Source organism: Sardina pilchardus, chromosome 23 (assembly GCF_963854185.1).
Source record: "Sardina pilchardus chromosome 23, fSarPil1.1, whole genome shotgun sequence".
Lineage (NCBI taxonomy): Eukaryota > Metazoa > Chordata > Actinopteri > Clupeiformes > Clupeidae > Sardina > Sardina pilchardus.
In genome coordinates this window covers 10317659-10335158 of record NC_085016.1, presented here as the reverse complement: position 1 = coordinate 10335158, position 17500 = coordinate 10317659, and the positions used below count along the sequence as shown (strand labels likewise).

General features: G+C 51.5%; 2 protein-coding genes across 2 annotated transcripts in view; one reads left to right on the top strand and one right to left on the bottom strand.

Moving 5' to 3' along the window:
- The window catches only part of gja5b (gap junction protein, alpha 5b), a 12506-nt gene extending 7810 nt beyond the window's left edge, over positions 1-4696 (top strand). Inside the window, exon 2 of the mRNA XM_062527964.1 lies at positions 510-4696. Within this exon, the coding sequence (XP_062383948.1) occupies positions 536-1768 (1233 nt within the window). The 5' untranslated portion in view covers positions 510-535 and the 3' untranslated portion in view covers positions 1769-4696. The remainder of the gene's footprint in view (positions 1-509) is intronic.
- Positions 4697-4810: 114 nt separating this feature from the next.
- LOC134071300 (B-cell CLL/lymphoma 9 protein-like) overlaps positions 4811-17500 on the bottom strand; it is a 52229-nt gene continuing 39539 nt past the window's right edge. The window contains exons 5-12 of the mRNA XM_062527971.1: positions 16379-16704; positions 14079-14189; positions 13536-13695; positions 12475-12568; positions 10178-12353; positions 7921-8211; positions 6678-7474; positions 4811-6587 (exon numbers count right to left, since the gene is read on the bottom strand). Of these exons, the coding sequence (XP_062383955.1) occupies positions 6342-6587; positions 6678-7474; positions 7921-8211; positions 10178-12353; positions 12475-12568; positions 13536-13695; positions 14079-14189; positions 16379-16704 (4201 nt within the window). The 3' untranslated portion in view covers positions 4811-6341. The remainder of the gene's footprint in view (positions 6588-6677; positions 7475-7920; positions 8212-10177; positions 12354-12474; positions 12569-13535; positions 13696-14078; positions 14190-16378; positions 16705-17500) is intronic.

Genomic DNA, 17500 nt, shown 5'->3' with positions numbered 1-17500 from the left:
CGCACAACGTTATTTTGAGAAAATCAACAATAACAAACTTCCGGGTTAAAATGTTGAATTTCACGTTTTCGCCTAATTCGACTGTATACAGTCTACAGTTTCATATTGTGAACGCATTTCACGATAAAACATACGTTTTGACTGTTAAACCCGGCGAAGATTCAACACATTTGCTGTCATTCCCGTTGTGCACGCGCCGCTTAAAAAGGTGATTTCTCCTCTTCTGGCATATCGTGACAGGAGAACCATGTCAACTTTGGATGCTGTTATCTTAGCGATAGTTTGTGTAATACCCTCGATATACATATCGTTGGAAAGCTTCGTTTATGGCCGTTCACGTGAGCATAACTTAATTAAATTAATTTTACCGAAACGACTGGTTCCGCTTTACAGGGTCACATATATTAATTAGAGGTGTATTTTTTATTATTGTTCTGAAGAAATTTCAAATAATTATGCAAGTTAACCTTTTTTTTAAATCTGCAATGCTTTCCTTCCTTCCCCAACAGGCTCCCCCTAGTGGTTGACCTGAAGCATGGCAGACTGGAGCCTTCTTGGTAACTTCCTGGAGGAGGTACAGGAGCACTCAACGTCAGTGGGCAAGGTGTGGCTGACGGTGCTGTTCATCTTCCGCATCCTCATCCTGGGCACTGCGGCTGAGTCCAGCTGGCTGGACGAGCAGGAGGACTTCATGTGCGACACCATGCAGCCCGGTTGCGAGAACGTCTGCTACGACAGCGCCTTCCCCATCGCGCACATCCGCTACTGGGTGCTGCAGATCGTGTTCGTCTCCACGCCGTCGCTGGTGTACATGGGCCACGCCATGCACACGGTCCGCGTCGAGGAGAAGAAGAGACGGAAAGAGCAGGAGGACCAGGGAGGAGGTGATGATGAAGGGAAGGAGGGAGGAGGAGGAGGAGGAGATGAGAAGAAGTACTCACAGGACGAGGAGAAGGATTGCGGGAGGGTCCCGGAGGGAGCCGCCAAGATCCGCCTCAAGGGGGCGCTACTGCGCACCTACATCCTGAGCATCCTGGTGCGTCTGCTGATGGAGGTGTGCTTCGTCCTGGTGCAGTACCTCATCTACGGCGTCTTCCTGAACGCGCACTACGTGTGCGAGAGAGACCCCTGCAAGCACAAGGTGAGCTGCTACGTCTCGCGGCCCACCGAGAAGAACATCTTCATCGTGTTCATGCTGGCCGTGGCGGGCGTGTCGCTGGTGCTCAGTCTGCTGGAGCTCTACTACCTGGCCTGGAAGCAGTGCCGGCGCTGGGTCCGGAAGTACCGGGACCAGCAGCACCTGCAGGGGCAGGACGAGCGCCGACCTCTGACCCCGTCCACCATCACCGCAACGTCGCCGGAGCCGCCGTCGCACCACCTGCCGCTACCGCCTTGCTCGCCGCCGCCCGACTTCAGCCAGTGCCTGCCGCCGCCCTCACCCGTGCACGCCCACGCCCACTCCCACGGCCACTCCCACACCCACCCGAGCTGCCCGTCCTACAGCGACCGGCTGGCCAACCAGCAGAACTCCGTCAACATGGCCGCCGAGCGCCACCGCGGCATGGACGGCGCGTCGGCCGAGGACTTCCTGGGGAGGCCGACCTTCCTGACGCCAACCGCCGCCGCCGCGCCCCCTCTTCCTCCCCCGCAGGAGGACGGAATGGCCTGCCCGCAGGTGCTGGCCAACGGCTTCGTCAAGGACAAGCGGCGACTCAGCAAAGCCAGCAGCGCCAGCATGCGCATGCGGCCGGACGATATCGCCGTGTGAGGTTCCCGCCGGGAACAACGAGGGAGACACTGAAAAAAGAAATAATAGGACTGCGCTCCAAATTGTTTTTTGTTGTTGTTGTTGTTGTTGTTGTTGTTGTTTTTTACTTTTTAATCGCCACATGAACAGTGTGTGCAATGGCCATTTCACTTTCAACAGCAGCGCTGGAGAGTCCATAAACCCCTCCCCCCCTTCCCCCCCTCCACTGAGCAGGTGCATCTACATGGCACTCCACCGTACTGTATGGAAAACACGGCTTTGCGTCAATGTGAAGCAACAGCGCCGTGTTTTCTAGAGCTCACAGAGGAGCCAGTAGAGGAAAGGTGACCAGATGTCCGAGACCAAAACCGGGGACATAATCCCAAAAATGCTGAAAAAATGGGGACGTTTTCAGTTTGACCATCAATCTGACTGAAATACATACAAGTTTTATAAAAAAACGGGGACATAGGTAGTTTTTCTGTATTTTCCCGGGGACAGGCAACCAAAAATGGGGACTGTCCCCTGAAACCGGGCACATCTGGACACTTTTCAGTCGAGGAAAGTACCACTTCCCCTCCCGAGGGACAGCTTCAGCACTGTGAAGAAAACAATCAAATCAATCGTTTGCACTACACAGTATCCGCTCATCCTAGCTGATCACACATGCTGATTACACATGGTTAGAGTCTTGAGCACAACAGGTGTCCTGCTGATGTTTTTCGCGAGTACTCGATGGACTGACAGGACAACTGCATCTTCTCACTGTCCTCGCTGGGCACAAGGCACGGAGATGAAGATAGATGCATGTTAGACGACAGCTGTGCCTGTTATTACTTTTTATTTTTGACTCATAGATACCCACCCATAAACACACCCACCCACACACACCCACACACCCACACACACACACCCACACACACACACACTGTCGCTGAGGCTTGAACGACAGCACTGAGGCCTCCTACAGAAATGTCTCACATGCGCTTCAGGGTCACTTGTGCACAGGGCTATAGCTTATTGAGGGCAATGGGATTTATATCAATGTCTAGGTGAAATGAACGCTGAAAAACAGGGGCTTGGGGCGGCATCCACGGGCTCACACACACGTGCACAAACACACACACACACACACACACGCATGCATTGTTATAACAGTAAAAAGTGACTGCAAGGAATAGAATTAAAAAGCAGGACATGTACTATAACAAAGGCAAACTACAAATACCACCAATAAAACACCAAAATAACACTGTGATTTCCCCTCTGCACATACAGTATAATAAAATAATATCAGTGCATATCAGATTATATCAGTGTTTAGCTTAAATGAACACTTGAAAAACACACTTTCTCTCTCTCTCTCGCTCTCTCTCTCACACACACACACACACACACTCTCATCTCTCTGTCACAGAGAGAGAGACACACACACACATATTCAAATGCACACTTACACATCATTAGCACACATTCACACACCCATATGCAGTGTATAGACACACACACACACACACCAGTGTAGCCAGTGCAGTCTTTCGCATCTCCGTGCCAAGTGTCTCTAGCATATGTAAGGTGACCCTGAGGTGCTGGAAGGTGCTGAATGCGTGACCTGATAATCTGCCCCATGTGGACAGGCAGACACCTGACCCGTCACCTCCACCTGAACTCACCTGCCGACACAGAACCGCGCATCACAGGCCGTCCATCCAGGTGTCCTGCTGGGTAAAGGACTGATCGAACCTGTGAACACACACCTGTGACTTGAGGACAGTGTCGCTTCCAGTGATACACGATGCCAGCAGGGCTGTATGCATTCAAAAGACACTACAACCTATAATAATGGCTTTCACTGCCCCGAAGAAAATTACATACACAAAATCACAAATTAGTTTGATGTTTTCAAGCAAATCATTTTTTTTGGCCTATGTCAGAAAAGGAGATGAGTATTAAAGTGTATCTACAGAGACGTTTGAAGTTTGAATAGTAACTGGAATGTAGCACGTCTACGGGAAATATGAAAGCAGTTTGCTTTCCACCACTTTGACAAAGCTGAGAGTGTCCAGGTTTTTATCATAGAGTCTTGCTCCTCCTGTTCACATCTACTGCCACATGGGGGCGCTCATCTCCTCTCCCACCACCTCCCAAACTACTACACATACCAGAGGTCGGTCGTCCTTGTGCAGCTGTGGAGTCTGGTGACATAGTGGTCGTTGCCTCCCGTGTCTAATATTAGGCATCCCTTGGTCTCCAGTTAAGAGGTCTGCAGACCCACGGGGATAAATTTAGCAACCTGCTGCATCAATGATCGGAGAGACCTTGAGAAATGTTTGACCTGAGGGGAGTGTCTGGGGTTATTATGGATGGCAAGAAGGGTGTAGCAGACGTTCTTCATGAACGTGAGACTTTCTCCAGACAGCTGGGCATGGAACTCCTCGGCAGCTGCGGAACCGAAGGCGAAGGCCGAAGACGGGCGGAGGCCTCCACGTGATTGGGTGCCCTGGTGCCCTCTGAACAGGGCTGTTTATATTGGGGCTGTTTTGGGACTGTTTCTGATGCAAGGGTGCAGCCAACAAATCAGCACTTTCTGATTGAATGTACTTCTTATTCCCCATGTCATTCATACTGTACACCGACATGGGTTTGTTTTTTTGTCACCGATCCTTCACTGTTAATGACGCTGCAATGTATCATGGTATCACTCTCTGTTTGTGAATCACTGAACCTTATATTCAGTTGAACCTTACATGCATGCATTCATTCATTCATTCATTCATTCATTCATTCATTCATTCATTCATTCATTCATACAATCATTCATAATCCAAGTGAGTATGTTTGACAGGTTAACAGCTGCAAAGTATTTTTTTTGTGCAATTACATTTCTGATACCAGGGTAGATTTTTTTGGCACAATAAACATCTAATAAAAAAAAAACTTCACACATCATATCAGCACTGTAATTTCAGCTATTGTGGAATATGATGCAATGTCAAAAATTCACCAGCAGGGGGAAGTGTGACTCTTTGAGCGCCAAAGAAATGACTCAACATGGCAGTTTATACCAAACAATAGATTTTATTTGTCTTCCAACACCACTGCCGACCCCAGGAAGTGGTTCTGTACCAAATTTTAGTGAAGTTACACACAATGACTTTAAACCACAGGGACAGAAACATGTAGACGACCTATCAGCTTTTTCAGTATGCCCACCCCCCCCTTTTTATTATTACCATCATATTGGATTTCTACAGAACTCCCTTCTCAGCAACTGATACATTAATAATCTGTCGCCAGACACAGCAATATCTAGCTTCCTCCAAAAAAAAAAAAAAAAAAAACTGCCAGTGGGAATTGCTTTGTGTTTGTTTTGTCCATAATGGTGTCTATGGCAACGTGGCACAGGGGGGTCAACGGTGAGTGGGCTGTCTGTTGTCTGAGTTCTCATGATGACGTCAACCACCATCAACAACAGTCTCCCCAAAACCGACCCCCACCACACCCCTACTCCCCCAAAAGCTTGACCCCGTCAATCACCCCAAGAGGCTAGAGCATCATTATTTAGCCAGGAGACTTCATGTCCACCCTCACACCCCTTGACGCGTGTGTGTCCAAAAAAGAAGTGTTTCTCTACGATACAAAACAAAAGGAGAGAACAGAAAAACAACTTCGCGTTCTTTACAGTTAATTCATGTTTGTGCTTTGCTTCTCGATAATACTAGCATCTGGATGAGGTTTTAGTTTGGTTTATCATACAACGGAGTAACAAAGGAAACAACATTTAAAAGAGAGTCTTTTTTCAACAATGCACAGTATTCAGTAAGAGGCCGGGCAGGACTGCCTTACCCAGATTTATACACACACGAGACACACACCGGAAAGTAAAAGGACCTAGAGAAGTCACTGGTAAAATCCCTTTTACAACACGAATACAGCACACACACTCACACCCTCACACACACACCCACACACACACACACACACAGAGCTTTATTCTCTTCTGGAGGGAGGTTATGGGGTGTGATGTAAACATACACGCTGCAACTCTTCAGAAGAAGTTCCTTGCCTTTAGTCCATCTTTGTCTTGTCTCGTAAGCATGTAAATTCTCCTTGTTATATCCAACAGTCTGTCTTTGTTTTAGGTCTTCATATTTACTCAACTCTCATAGTTATTTCTGCACATTTTTTTGTTCTAGAGCACAACTAAGGGTTTCAGCTCTGTGGCTCACAACCTCTCTGGTCTAAAGGGTTCTCTATGAAAAGGGTTCCACAAACTCTTCCCCAAGTCTCTCAGTCTGGTTGTGATCCCGAAAGTCAAAGTTAATATTTGGGACACTGTATTCCCTCGTTAAGGTACCTCTGAGAAGTTGGCACATATGAATCTGTGTGTGACTGTATGAGCCATTTTTACCACTAGTACCACCGTGTGTACAGCTAAGTTCCAGTCCACACAAACACACACACACACACACACACACACACACACACAGCATCACACACACACATGTAGGAAAACTTGAGAGTGAAATCTCCCTCTTCGCTCTCTGATCCGTCATCCCAGGTTTAGTGTTTACTGTTTGTTTTTTTTCAGAGCTCAGAACATCATATTCCCAGGGTTCCCGGGGCCGGGGTTAAAGTTCATGCCCATGTCCCCGCCACGCGGCCTCATCTGGGGCATCATCATAGTCTGCTGGGGACCCCCCATCCCCTGCAGTGACATCATCATGTTGGGGGACCCCCCGGGGCCCGGGTGTGCGTAGATGGGGCCGCCGCGCTCTTTCTGCATCATGCCGGGGCCTCCCATCATGCTTTGCTGCTGGCCGGGCGACAGCATCCTGTGCTGCGGCCCCCCCATACCCCCCTGCGGCCCCCCCATACCCCCCTGGGGGCCACCCATTCCTCCAGGGCCGCCCATGCCCCCGGGGCCGACCATACCGCCAGGGCCCATCCCACCAGGGCCCATGAACCCCTGGGGTCGCATGCCCCCGTGGCCCCCGCCCGGGCCCATTGGCATGTCCTGGGGTCCCATGGGTCCGGGGCCCCCCATCATCCGGGGGCTCCCTTCCCCCATCATGGCCTGCATCTGGGGAGGGAAGCCCGGCGGGCCGCCGTGGTGTGGGGGGGGCTTTCCGTCGCCTCCCCCGCGGGGGAAGTAGGACAGCGTCTGGCTGGGCTTGTCGGACGGCATGATGCGCGACAGGTCGAACTCAGGGATCCCCGAGGCCCCCGGGCGCATCACCTCCTGGAGGTCATGGTCAAACATCCCGCCGAACTCGGGGCCCCCTCCGGGCCCTCTGCCTGGCTCAGGGCCCCCGCCCATACGGCCCATGGGGCCCCCCTCCCCGGGGAAGCCCATCCCAGGGGGAAAGCCCTGAGGCCCCGGGCCGTTGTGGACGTAGGGACCCTGCTGCGGGGGCGACTGTCCTGGCGGGTAGCCTTGTCCACGGTGCGGCGGCATGCCCATCCGCCCCTGCCCCATCATGCCCGGGTCCTGGGACACAGGGGGCATCATCATGCCCTGCGGGCCCATCATCCCTCCTGGGCCCATGTTGCCCGGGTGAGGGGGCATGCCGGGCCCCATGGAGCCAGGGGAGGGCATCTGGTTGGGCATGGGGCCAGCCATGCTGTGAGGCATCTGCTGGGCACCCATGGCATTCATGCCCATGGGGCTGAGCGCGGGCATGGGTCCAGACGAGCCGGGCGTCATCATGCGCGGGTGGCCCATACCTGCAGGAGTGAGAGACACAAGCACACATTAGGATACACTGCAGGCTTATTGTAACATTGCAAACACCACACACACACAGCCCACCGTGATACAAGTGCTTTAGAAAAAGCTCGTTTCTGTTCTAGGTCAAAATGTTACATAAACGTGCAAAGATTTCCTGTGGCAAAATGTACTGATTCTAATCGAGCAAATTTCACTTCCTGAAAATCTCTCTCATCAAATTTCGCTCAGCAGTAATGTGAAGTACAGTGCTTATACTTGCACTTACCAGTTACATGAAGTACACAACTTATTCGTACTTTTACACCTTTAATAGGGGAACACATGCATTCATGTGTTTATGATCATTACATATCTCTGGAAATGTGTGAGTGCCAGACTGAAACTGTGAGTGTGTGTGTGTGTGTGTGTGTGTGTGTGTGTGTGTGTGTTTGTGCTCTCTTACCAGGCATGCCGTTATTGTTGGGCAGATTGGGTGACCGTGCAGGGGGCGAATCGTCATCTGAACTGGCGACGGTCTTGATGGCATCGTGGTAAAGGGGCGTGGAGCTGGGCATGGCGAACTTTGACATTCGTGACATCATGATGGACAGGGGATTCTGGGATAGCGTGGGCTCAGGTGGCATGTTGTAGGGACCGCCGGACGGCAGATTGCTGTTACCCGGGGCGACGCTTAACGAGCCCGGCTGATTGGACGAGCTGCTGGAGGGAGCAACAGAGGAGGGGGCACTAACGCCTGTGGACAAAGAGCAGGAGAACCCATGAGAACACACACACACACACACACACACACACACACACACAAACGCACCTGTGGAACACATGGATGTTGGAAGTTCAACTCAACTCCATTTGATCTACAGTAGATATCGACAATAACAGTTGAAATGCTCTGAAGGGGCCCCAGAGCACTAAGACAACGTGGGTGATGAACTCATCACTTTTCTAAGGAGAGCCACAGCTCACATCTGCTTAATTGGGCCCGGCCAGGAGTGTTTCTAGAAAGGAGGCTAACCTCCTTTGTAATCTTTGCATTAGTGTTTTTAGAAAGGGTCATTCCAATGATCAATCACAAGCATGGGCGGAAATTTGGAGGTTGTAAGAACAAATTGAGAGTGGTAGTTGCAGCGTAGTTCATAGATATTTTGTGGTTGTCAACGTAAAACATTAGTCTAGTATGTGTAATATATGTGTACTGTATGTCAACGCATTAGTTTGACTAGATATACTGTAGATAGATAGATAGATACTTTATTGATCCCCAAGGGGAAATTCAAGAATGAGTATGTTAAAAATGTTAAAAGTATGTTAAAAACAGATACCCTGAAATTTCCATGTAATGAATCACATATCACTCCCATAGTAACCTGGCCTGCGTGAACCCATACGAACCTGCTGTATTCATAGCTGAACATCCTCCAACTGAGTATTTCACTTATAACGTTTTAAATTTACATTCATTCATCTTGAGGGCAGGGGTGGAACAACGGAGATTGCAGTGGTGGTGGTGGTTAGACTCAACTGAGGCCACAACATCCACTCATTCACGCCTGCATGTGAGCAGAGGCTAGCCAGGCTAGCGCCTACCACTTCTCAATGAGACGTGGTCTGGCAACCAAACATTCATTTTCTCGTATTTGAAAAAAATGCCCAGATCCATTCATTGGGCACCACTGTCTATCTCAAATGCGTCTGTGCATAGCTCATCCTCATTTTGCTTTCCCTCCTGGTCCCCTATCTGTGGCAAAAATTAGGGTGGTAGTTTCCAGGCTGCCTTAGCAGCGTGAATCAAATTGTGCACAAGGCAGCATGGGAACACCCATGCTGCCTTTTCTAAAAATATTGGGACACGACAAATATTTCCTTCCATTCATTATGTTGGTTGTAATTTCTATGAATGATGCAGCGCTATGGATGCTGTAGCTAATGTACAGGAATATTTTTTCACTCTCCATTTATAGCCTGACAGCAATAACCCTGGACAGCGTTTTGAATGGCAGAACTTGCTATGTTCAACAACACTTCTTAGACATGTTGCAAGGTCATTACTTGAGTGTTTGAGTTGCATCGTACCATGGTTGTATCAACACAGAAGCTAAGTTTTGTGGAATTGCACCCCAGGTCGAGATAAACAAGTGCACAGCCATTTGTTCATCTTATCAGAAACTGTAACTCAGTCATCCTTCCACACACATGCTGAGTTCTAAATATTCCTTAGACTTTCTTATGGCTTCAACACCTACAGTCACACCACCTTTAGTTTCAGTCTTGCTTTGTGATCACAATTTTTCTCATGGATTTCATCATTCCATGATAGGGGCATGCTGCTGACCTTGCATCAGTAAAAACAGCAAAAATCGAAAACCTGTCTCACTGATGGGGCAATACCCACTTAGACCAAAATAGCATCACAACAGCAACTAGCCTGGTGACTGCAGCAGCTCTCTGTATGTTAAAAACAGATACCCTGAAATTTCCATGTAATGAATCACATATCACTCCCATAATAACCTGGCCTGCGTGAACTCAGACCAACCTGCAGGTCTGCCTGGAAAGGATCCAAAGGATGGGAAATTTGCTAACAGGTCTGTCCGGGTTCACCCAAGCTATTAATAACAACCTATTTAGCCCACGATTAACCGGACATTCCATCCATCTTACAGCACTCTGTAGAGCTCGTATGCCCAGCCGCAGGGCCTCACCTGGCTCGTTGCTGCTCATCATGTTGGGGGAGGTGAGGCTGAGGTTGGGCTTGCCGCCCTGCGGGGCCCCCGGGCTCTGGAGCGGAGGTTTGGGGGACGACGCCCAGCCCGGCGAGGGCGCCGGGACCGACGGCGACTTCATGTGGACGGGCGAGGCCCCCGCGGACCCCATGACGGCCGGCGACTTGATGGAGGCGGACGCCGAGGCGATGGAGGTGGAGGGCGCCGTGCCGGTCAGGATGCCGGCGAGCTGCGAGGGCGTCTGCGGCGACTTGAGGCCGGCCGAGGGCGACGCCAGCATGGGCGACTGGACCTGCCGCAGAGGCGGCGACTTGAGCGGGTTGACCCCGGGCGACCCCACCGGCTCCTGCGACTGCTTGCGGCCGCCGCCGCCCCGCGGGTTAGACGGGGGTGGCGGAGGGGCGCTGGAGGGCTGGGGCTGACCGGGTGGCATGTGGCTCAGACGGCCGTTTCCCCCGGGACCCCCTCGCTGGTCCGGTCCAAAGGGGGGCTCTCCTCTCGGACCCCTCATGGGCCCTGGCGGTTGGTTCATGGGGGGAAACTGCCGGTTGGGCCCCATGTTGAAGTCGCCCGGGTGGGGCTGGTCGGGGAAGGGAGGCCCCTGCATCATCTTCTGCTGAGGCCCCATGTTCTCCATCATCGGCCCTCCTCCTCCTCCTCCGCGCATCTTCATCATCTCCTCGGGGCTCATGCCCATCTTGGGGTTCATCATCTGAGGGTTCGGCCCCATGCCCATGTTGCCGGGGCCCATGCCAAAGTCGCCCATGTCGCGGCTCAGGCCCTTCACAAACTCCATCCTGGACGACGGGCTCATGGGCCCCTCGCTGGGCATCCTGGGAAACATCATTCCTCCAGGGCCCGGCTCCATGTGCCTGGGGTTCCCCATCATCCTGTTCATGTCCATCATCATGCCCTGCTTGTCTCCCATCCCCTGCTGGAACATGGCCTCCTGGACCGCCTGCGGGTTGGGGAACCGCTCCACCCGGCCTCCCGGGCCCCCCGGACCCCCGAACATGCCCTGGGGGAACCCGCGCCCGTCGCCGTCGGGCCAGTTCATCCCCGGCCGGGGCATGTGGTGCCCGCCGTCCATCTCGGGGTTCATCATGCCCGGGAAGCGCTGCATGTGGGGGTGCATGCCTCGCGGCGGCGGCCCCCCCATGCCCATCTGGTCGGGGAAGGGCTCGGGCCCCCCCCCGGGGCCCCCCCAGCCGTCGCCGGGATTCATCTGGTAGGGCGGCGGCGGGCCTCGCATCATGCGGGGGCCGTGCGGGCCGTGCATCATCATGTCCTGCTTGCGCTTCTTCTCCTCGTAGAACTCCTGCTGCAGCTTGAGCCACGCCAGCTGCTCGGGCGTCATGTGGTCGCCCGGCTCCCCATGGGCTCCCATGCCGCCCGGAGGACCCATGGGGGGCCCGGGAGGTGGCGGCCCCAGCTCATCCGGGGGAAAGCCCATGTCTCTGGGGCCCGGTGGACCAAACGGGGGCCCGTCCGGACGCGGACCCCCAGGCTTCCCCAGACTCTGCGACTGGGCCATCATGGCCTGCAGGGGCCCTTGCTCTGGCTTCTTGGGGCCCCCGACCCCCGGCCCCTCCATCATGGGGTTGGGCGGCGGCCCGCCCATGTTCCCCCCCTGGGGCCCCATGACGGGCATGTCCTTGTCGTCGGGGAAGAGCATCCTCTGGATGTCGCGCAGCGTCTGCAGCGAGCGCTCCCGGTGCTCCAGCTGCTCTTGCGACAGGCCATCCGTGTTCTCCCCAAGGGCCCCCATGAGCTCCTGGGGCAGCTGGGCGAGCTGCTGCTGGGGGGTCAACTGCCCCTCTGGCCCCTTGGACGGCATATCCATGGCCGGATACCCGCCCGGGCCCGGCGCTGACGGAGGGTTACCCTCCGAGGTCGACCCGGCTGGATGGGCGCCGACGTCCTGCGAGCCTCCATCCTGGGGGCTCCCGCCAGGGACGCCCTTGGAGTCCAGGCCCACCGAGGAGGGGCCGTCCTGGGGCTTGGAGCCCGGCGCGGAGGCCTGTGGCTGGGATGGTGGAGCAGGCTGCTGGGGCCCTGGAGCTGCTGGTTTGGAAGCTGGCTGGTGGTTCTGCTCCGTGGGCTGGGAGGACGGAGCGCCCCCTGGCTGTTTGGAGCCACCACCCATGGGGCCCATCTTAGAACACAAACAGAGACATTGTTACTGTTATTGTTCCTATAAAGAGATTTGGCTCACACTGTTTTGTGATTAATTATTGATAGTGCTGTTATTGTTGCTAAGTGATGTGAGATGTTACCATGGGAAGAGTGGGCTTGTTGCCATTAGAGATGTGGTTTGTGTGGTAGGCAACGAGGCTGTCGGCATGACCAGTGATGACCGCTTCAGCTGCCCTGAAGCATACACGCAAGCACACACACACACACGCACACACACACACACACACACACACACACGCACACACAAACACAGTCAAGTTAGTATTGTGTACAGGTTGAGATTGATCAGGTTGACCATTTAAAAAACAAACTCTTATGGAGGAGGCAGATACAGTTATGTTTGTGTCTTCATGCTTAAGTAAGCATTATGAGGAGGAGCCTTCATATCCAGTCCAGGTAGTGTTTTAGGGATGAGGGAGATTTCAGGGACGTGAGGGTCATCAACTGTGACAGTCCCAACGATACCCACAAATCACCCTGGGTATCTGCTCCTCAAAAACTACAATCCCGGGGGGGGGGCGCTGTGGTGCAAAAGGCTACAGTGCTCATACCACATACACGGGGACCCAGGCTCGAGACCGGCCTGCGGTCATTTCCCGATCTCACCCCATCTCTCTCTCTCCCACTTACTTCCTGTCTCACCCTTCACTGTCCTATACAAATAAAGGCAAAAAAGCCCCAACAAATATACTTAAAAAAAAAAAAAAAAGACAAGCCCCAAAAAATATACTATAAAAACTTCAATCCCCATCCCCCCTCACCACCTCAAATCTCCCATCCTGCTCCCTCTAGCACCTGAGCCCTCCTTGGTCCCCATGACACCCCCCCCCCGCCCCCCCCCCTCCCATCCCCTCTGTGTGCTGCTGACTCGCTGTGAAAGGGACACGAGGAACTGCGTACTTAGCAGCAGACAGATACGGATGCCTGGTGACACACAGAACTGCACACTTAGCAGCAGACAGAGCTCGAGAGCTGTATGCTCGGTGACAGACAGAACTGTCCGCTTAGCAAGAGACGCAACTTAATCTTCGCTGACAGACAGAACTAGAAGGAAGACGTAACTTCAGAGACAGGGAGGCTTTGAACGTCAGAGGCATGCCTGGGCAAAGTCGATGATCACAGAAAAGAAAACAGCGCTTACTTGTTGGCCATCTCTGTGGTGAAGATGTAGAAGACTTTAGTGGCAGACTTCTGGCCACAGCTCATCTCGGGGCCTGAGCTCTGTCCTCCCATGGCATTCTGGGCAGGGGTGGTGGCCGACAGGGCGCTGGGGTCCGGCTTCATCTCGCCAGAGTTGCAGTCTTGAGGAAGGATGTAGTTAGCGACAACACAGTTAACAAAATCTCATGTTACCATTCAGACCCCAATTTAAAGTGATGCACCCAGATATACCCAGTACATTCATTCCAATATCAACACAACACCATAACTTACTATATCAGTGTATAGTTAAATCAGACAAAAGATATTATTATCTCAGATTTCACTGAAGTTGAGAACTACCCTCAATAAACTTATAAAAAAGGTTGAATGAATGAATGAATAAATAAAAAACAAAAAGGGGGTAAAGGGGGAAACATAGAATAACAGGCAGAGAGAGAGCGAGAGAGAGAGAGAGAGATGTCAAGGACGGAGAGAGAGAGAGAGAGGTGCCTGAGTGAGCCGTGAGTGAATCTGTCCTTACTGAAGAAGCCGGCGTCCTCCTCATCCGTCTCCCCTCCCGAGCACCAGTCTGCTCCACTGTAGGGCTGCCTCCTCTCAGACACACACAGGCGCTTCGCTCGGTTGCCCATCTCTGACGGGGGGACAGAGAGAGAGAGAGAGAGAGAGAGAGAGAGAGAGAGAGGAGGAAGGAAAGAAAGAAAGAAAGAAAGAAAGGAAGACAGAAAGAAAGAAAGAAAGAAAGAAGGGGTGCAGAGAGAAAGAGAGGTTAACAACAGTGGCAAACAGGATGAAAAGTCCAAGTCATAGAACGATCCTATGAGTGAGTGCAGGTCCCTGTGGGGGTCAGGCAGCTTCTAATTAATGCAACAGCTTCCAGAAAGCCAGCGTTAGGATCACAGACCACCACTGACAATTAGACTGTTAAACAGATCCACATGGTTCAGTTCTATCTCCCCAATAAGAATAAATGGGGTCCTAATCCAACTTTGGTCTACAGCTCACACAAGCACATAATTAAGATCTATGCACACGCACAAAACGTCACTGGTATATTGTATATTGTCAACCAAGTGAATCGGGAAACTCCTGGAAGGACACTGGGTCTGTCAGCAACTCCAGTCACCAGCAGGGGGCTTTTAGGTTATTACTGTAAGAAGCCATGCTTCCCCCATTACCCTAAAATGGTTCAGTCCTGCTGCTTCCTAAGCAGCAGCTGAACTGGGCTGTTCCACTCTGACCTAAACAGGGGTGACGACGTCTTAATGCAGCACAGTGGCCAAGGGACAGATGAGGGAATAATAAGAAAGAGATAGGAGAGAGTGGAAGAGGGAGAGACAGAGAAGAATGGAAGATAGCATTGCTGTAGCAGAGCATCTAATAACCTGAGCTAATCATCTCGCCCTCTGCACATATTTCTCACACACTAATTTGTAAACAAGCTCCCGTACGCATTTACTCATTCACATTAACTCACCCCTTAATGTGTCAACAAGGAGCCATATTTCATACTCATGGAGCACAACAATGACAGATAGTCCTGTTCTCTTGGCACACATCCACACCTTTGTATCGGCCGGAGGCTGAAGTACTATCTGACTTCCGATCCGAGTCATGTTATTTACAGACCAGCAACTTCAAAAATTGAGTATCAACTTAATGGACATGGAAAGGCAAAACACTGCCACATATAGACATAGACAATGACATCCCACACCATGACCTAATGGACACACAGGCAAACCACTGCCACGTATACACAACAACATCCCACACCATGACACACAAAAAAAACACATTATTGTTACTATTAAGATGTAAATGATGTATCGATGAAGTGGATCTTCTTGGGCTCCATCTGACGCCTGGCTCATTATGGCACCAGGTGTGGTGTTTGTGGCTAATGCAGTTATCATTATTCCATCAGGCACAGACATTGTTTAAATAGCAAATTAACTTGTGGCATGTCGATGAAATGAGATCCGATCAGGTGCATCCATCACACATTGCCATTTTGAGCCTACTTAAAATGATAATGCCACTGACCAAGACCAATCAGGTCTAAAGTGAAATGTGCAGTATTTCACCGTTATTTTGAGAGCAGCAGAGCACACTTTCAAGATGTCTATCTTTTGATCTGCTTAGTGGCGAGACCTTAGCAACAAGTCTATGACAACACATACAGTATGTTGGTGTGCTTGGACGAATGTCCTTAGGATTTTTTCTGTCATTTTAATGTTATTGGGGTAAGTGTTACTTTTTCAGGCTACAGTATGTTTTCGGTTGTAACCACTTGTCAGTCAGCACTGTGAAGGTAAATAACTAAGTGCTTTGAAGTCTGCCGTGCCCTCACCTCTGATGGCTGTGGGTTTAGGGTTGAGGTTTTATCCTGTTACCCTCTGCTCTGATGGTTGTGGGTTTAGGGTTGAGGTTTTATCCTGTTACCCTCTGCTCTGATGGCTGTGGGTTTAGGGTTGAGGTTTTATCCTGTTACCCTCTGCTCTGATGGCTGTGGTTTAGGTTTGAGGTTTTAACCTGTTACCCTCTGCTCTGATAGCTGTGGTTTAGGGTTGAGGTTTAAACCTTTTGCCCTCTGCTCCGATGGCTGTGGGTTTAGGGTTGATGTTTAAACCGGTTGTCCTTTGCTCTGATGGCTGTGGGTTTAGGGTTGAAGTTTAAACCTGTTGCCCTCAGCTCTGATTGTTGTGGGTCAGGGTTTTAGGTTTAAACCTGTTGGCCTCCACTCTGATGGCTGTAGGTCAAGGTTTTAGGTTTAAACCTGTTGCCCTCCACTCTGATGGTTGTAGGTTAGGGTCTCCTCACCTTTTGACTCGCTGTCATTAGTGGGCGTGGTGTCGTCATGCTGCTCGTACGACTCAGCTGACGTGCTCCTCTCGCGTTTCACTTTAGTCCCGCCCTTAGTCCCGCCTCCCATGCTCTGCCCGTTCTTCAGGCCCAGCCCCCCCAGCGGTGCTTTGGGGTTGTGGCCGCCACCCAGAGCCTTCGGATCGCAGGGCGAGGTCTGTGATTGGCTACCTGCACCCCCCTGCTTCCCCTGATTGGGCAGTTTGGAGTCCATCTGGACGGCACTGGAGGGAGACATGACAGGGGGCGAGCGAACCATGGCCTCCTGTTTGGACTTAGGACTGCTAGGGAAACACAGACAGACAGAAGAAAGAGAAAAGGAGGGAAAGAGAGAGAGGGAGAGAGAGAAGGGGCAGAGAGAGAGCAGAGGGAGAAAGAGACACAGAGAGAGTACTTTAGGACTCCAATGTGCATACATCACCCAATTGTCAAAATTCCATTTTGCTAAGCCACATGAGCTAGAACAGAGCAGTAGCTTAGTCCAAATCATACAAACACACACACACACACACACACACACACACACAGAGAAGGATAGAGATAGACACAGACACACACATTAAATCTGCACACTAGAGGGCTGGACGCCAGGGGTGTATGTCCACAGAAGGAGGTGTCCAGAAAGAGTCTGGCAGCCTTCAAACCTAACTAGCACCCCCCTCTGGCATGAGAGAAAGACCACCAGAGAGAGAGAGAGTGTGTGTGTGTGTGTGTGTGTGTGCGTGCGATGTTGTTGATTCCCATTTGATTCATGTAATATGTGTCTTGATGTTTTGTATGTTGGTACGTTCTGTGCCCTGCGATCACTAGCTTTGGCAATACTGTGCCTTAACGGTCATGCTAATAAAGCCCCATTGAATTGAATTGAATTGAATTGAGAGAGAGAGAGAGAGAGAGAGAGAACTGAAGTGATAGAGAAAGAGTGGAGGAAAGCAAGAGAGCGAGAGAAAAATAAGAAAGAGAAGCAAACGAGAGAGCGGGTGGAGAAGAGAGAGAGACAGTGATGGTGGGAGAGAGAGAAAGAGAGAGCGAGAGACACACACACACACACACACACACACACACACACACAGACGGCTA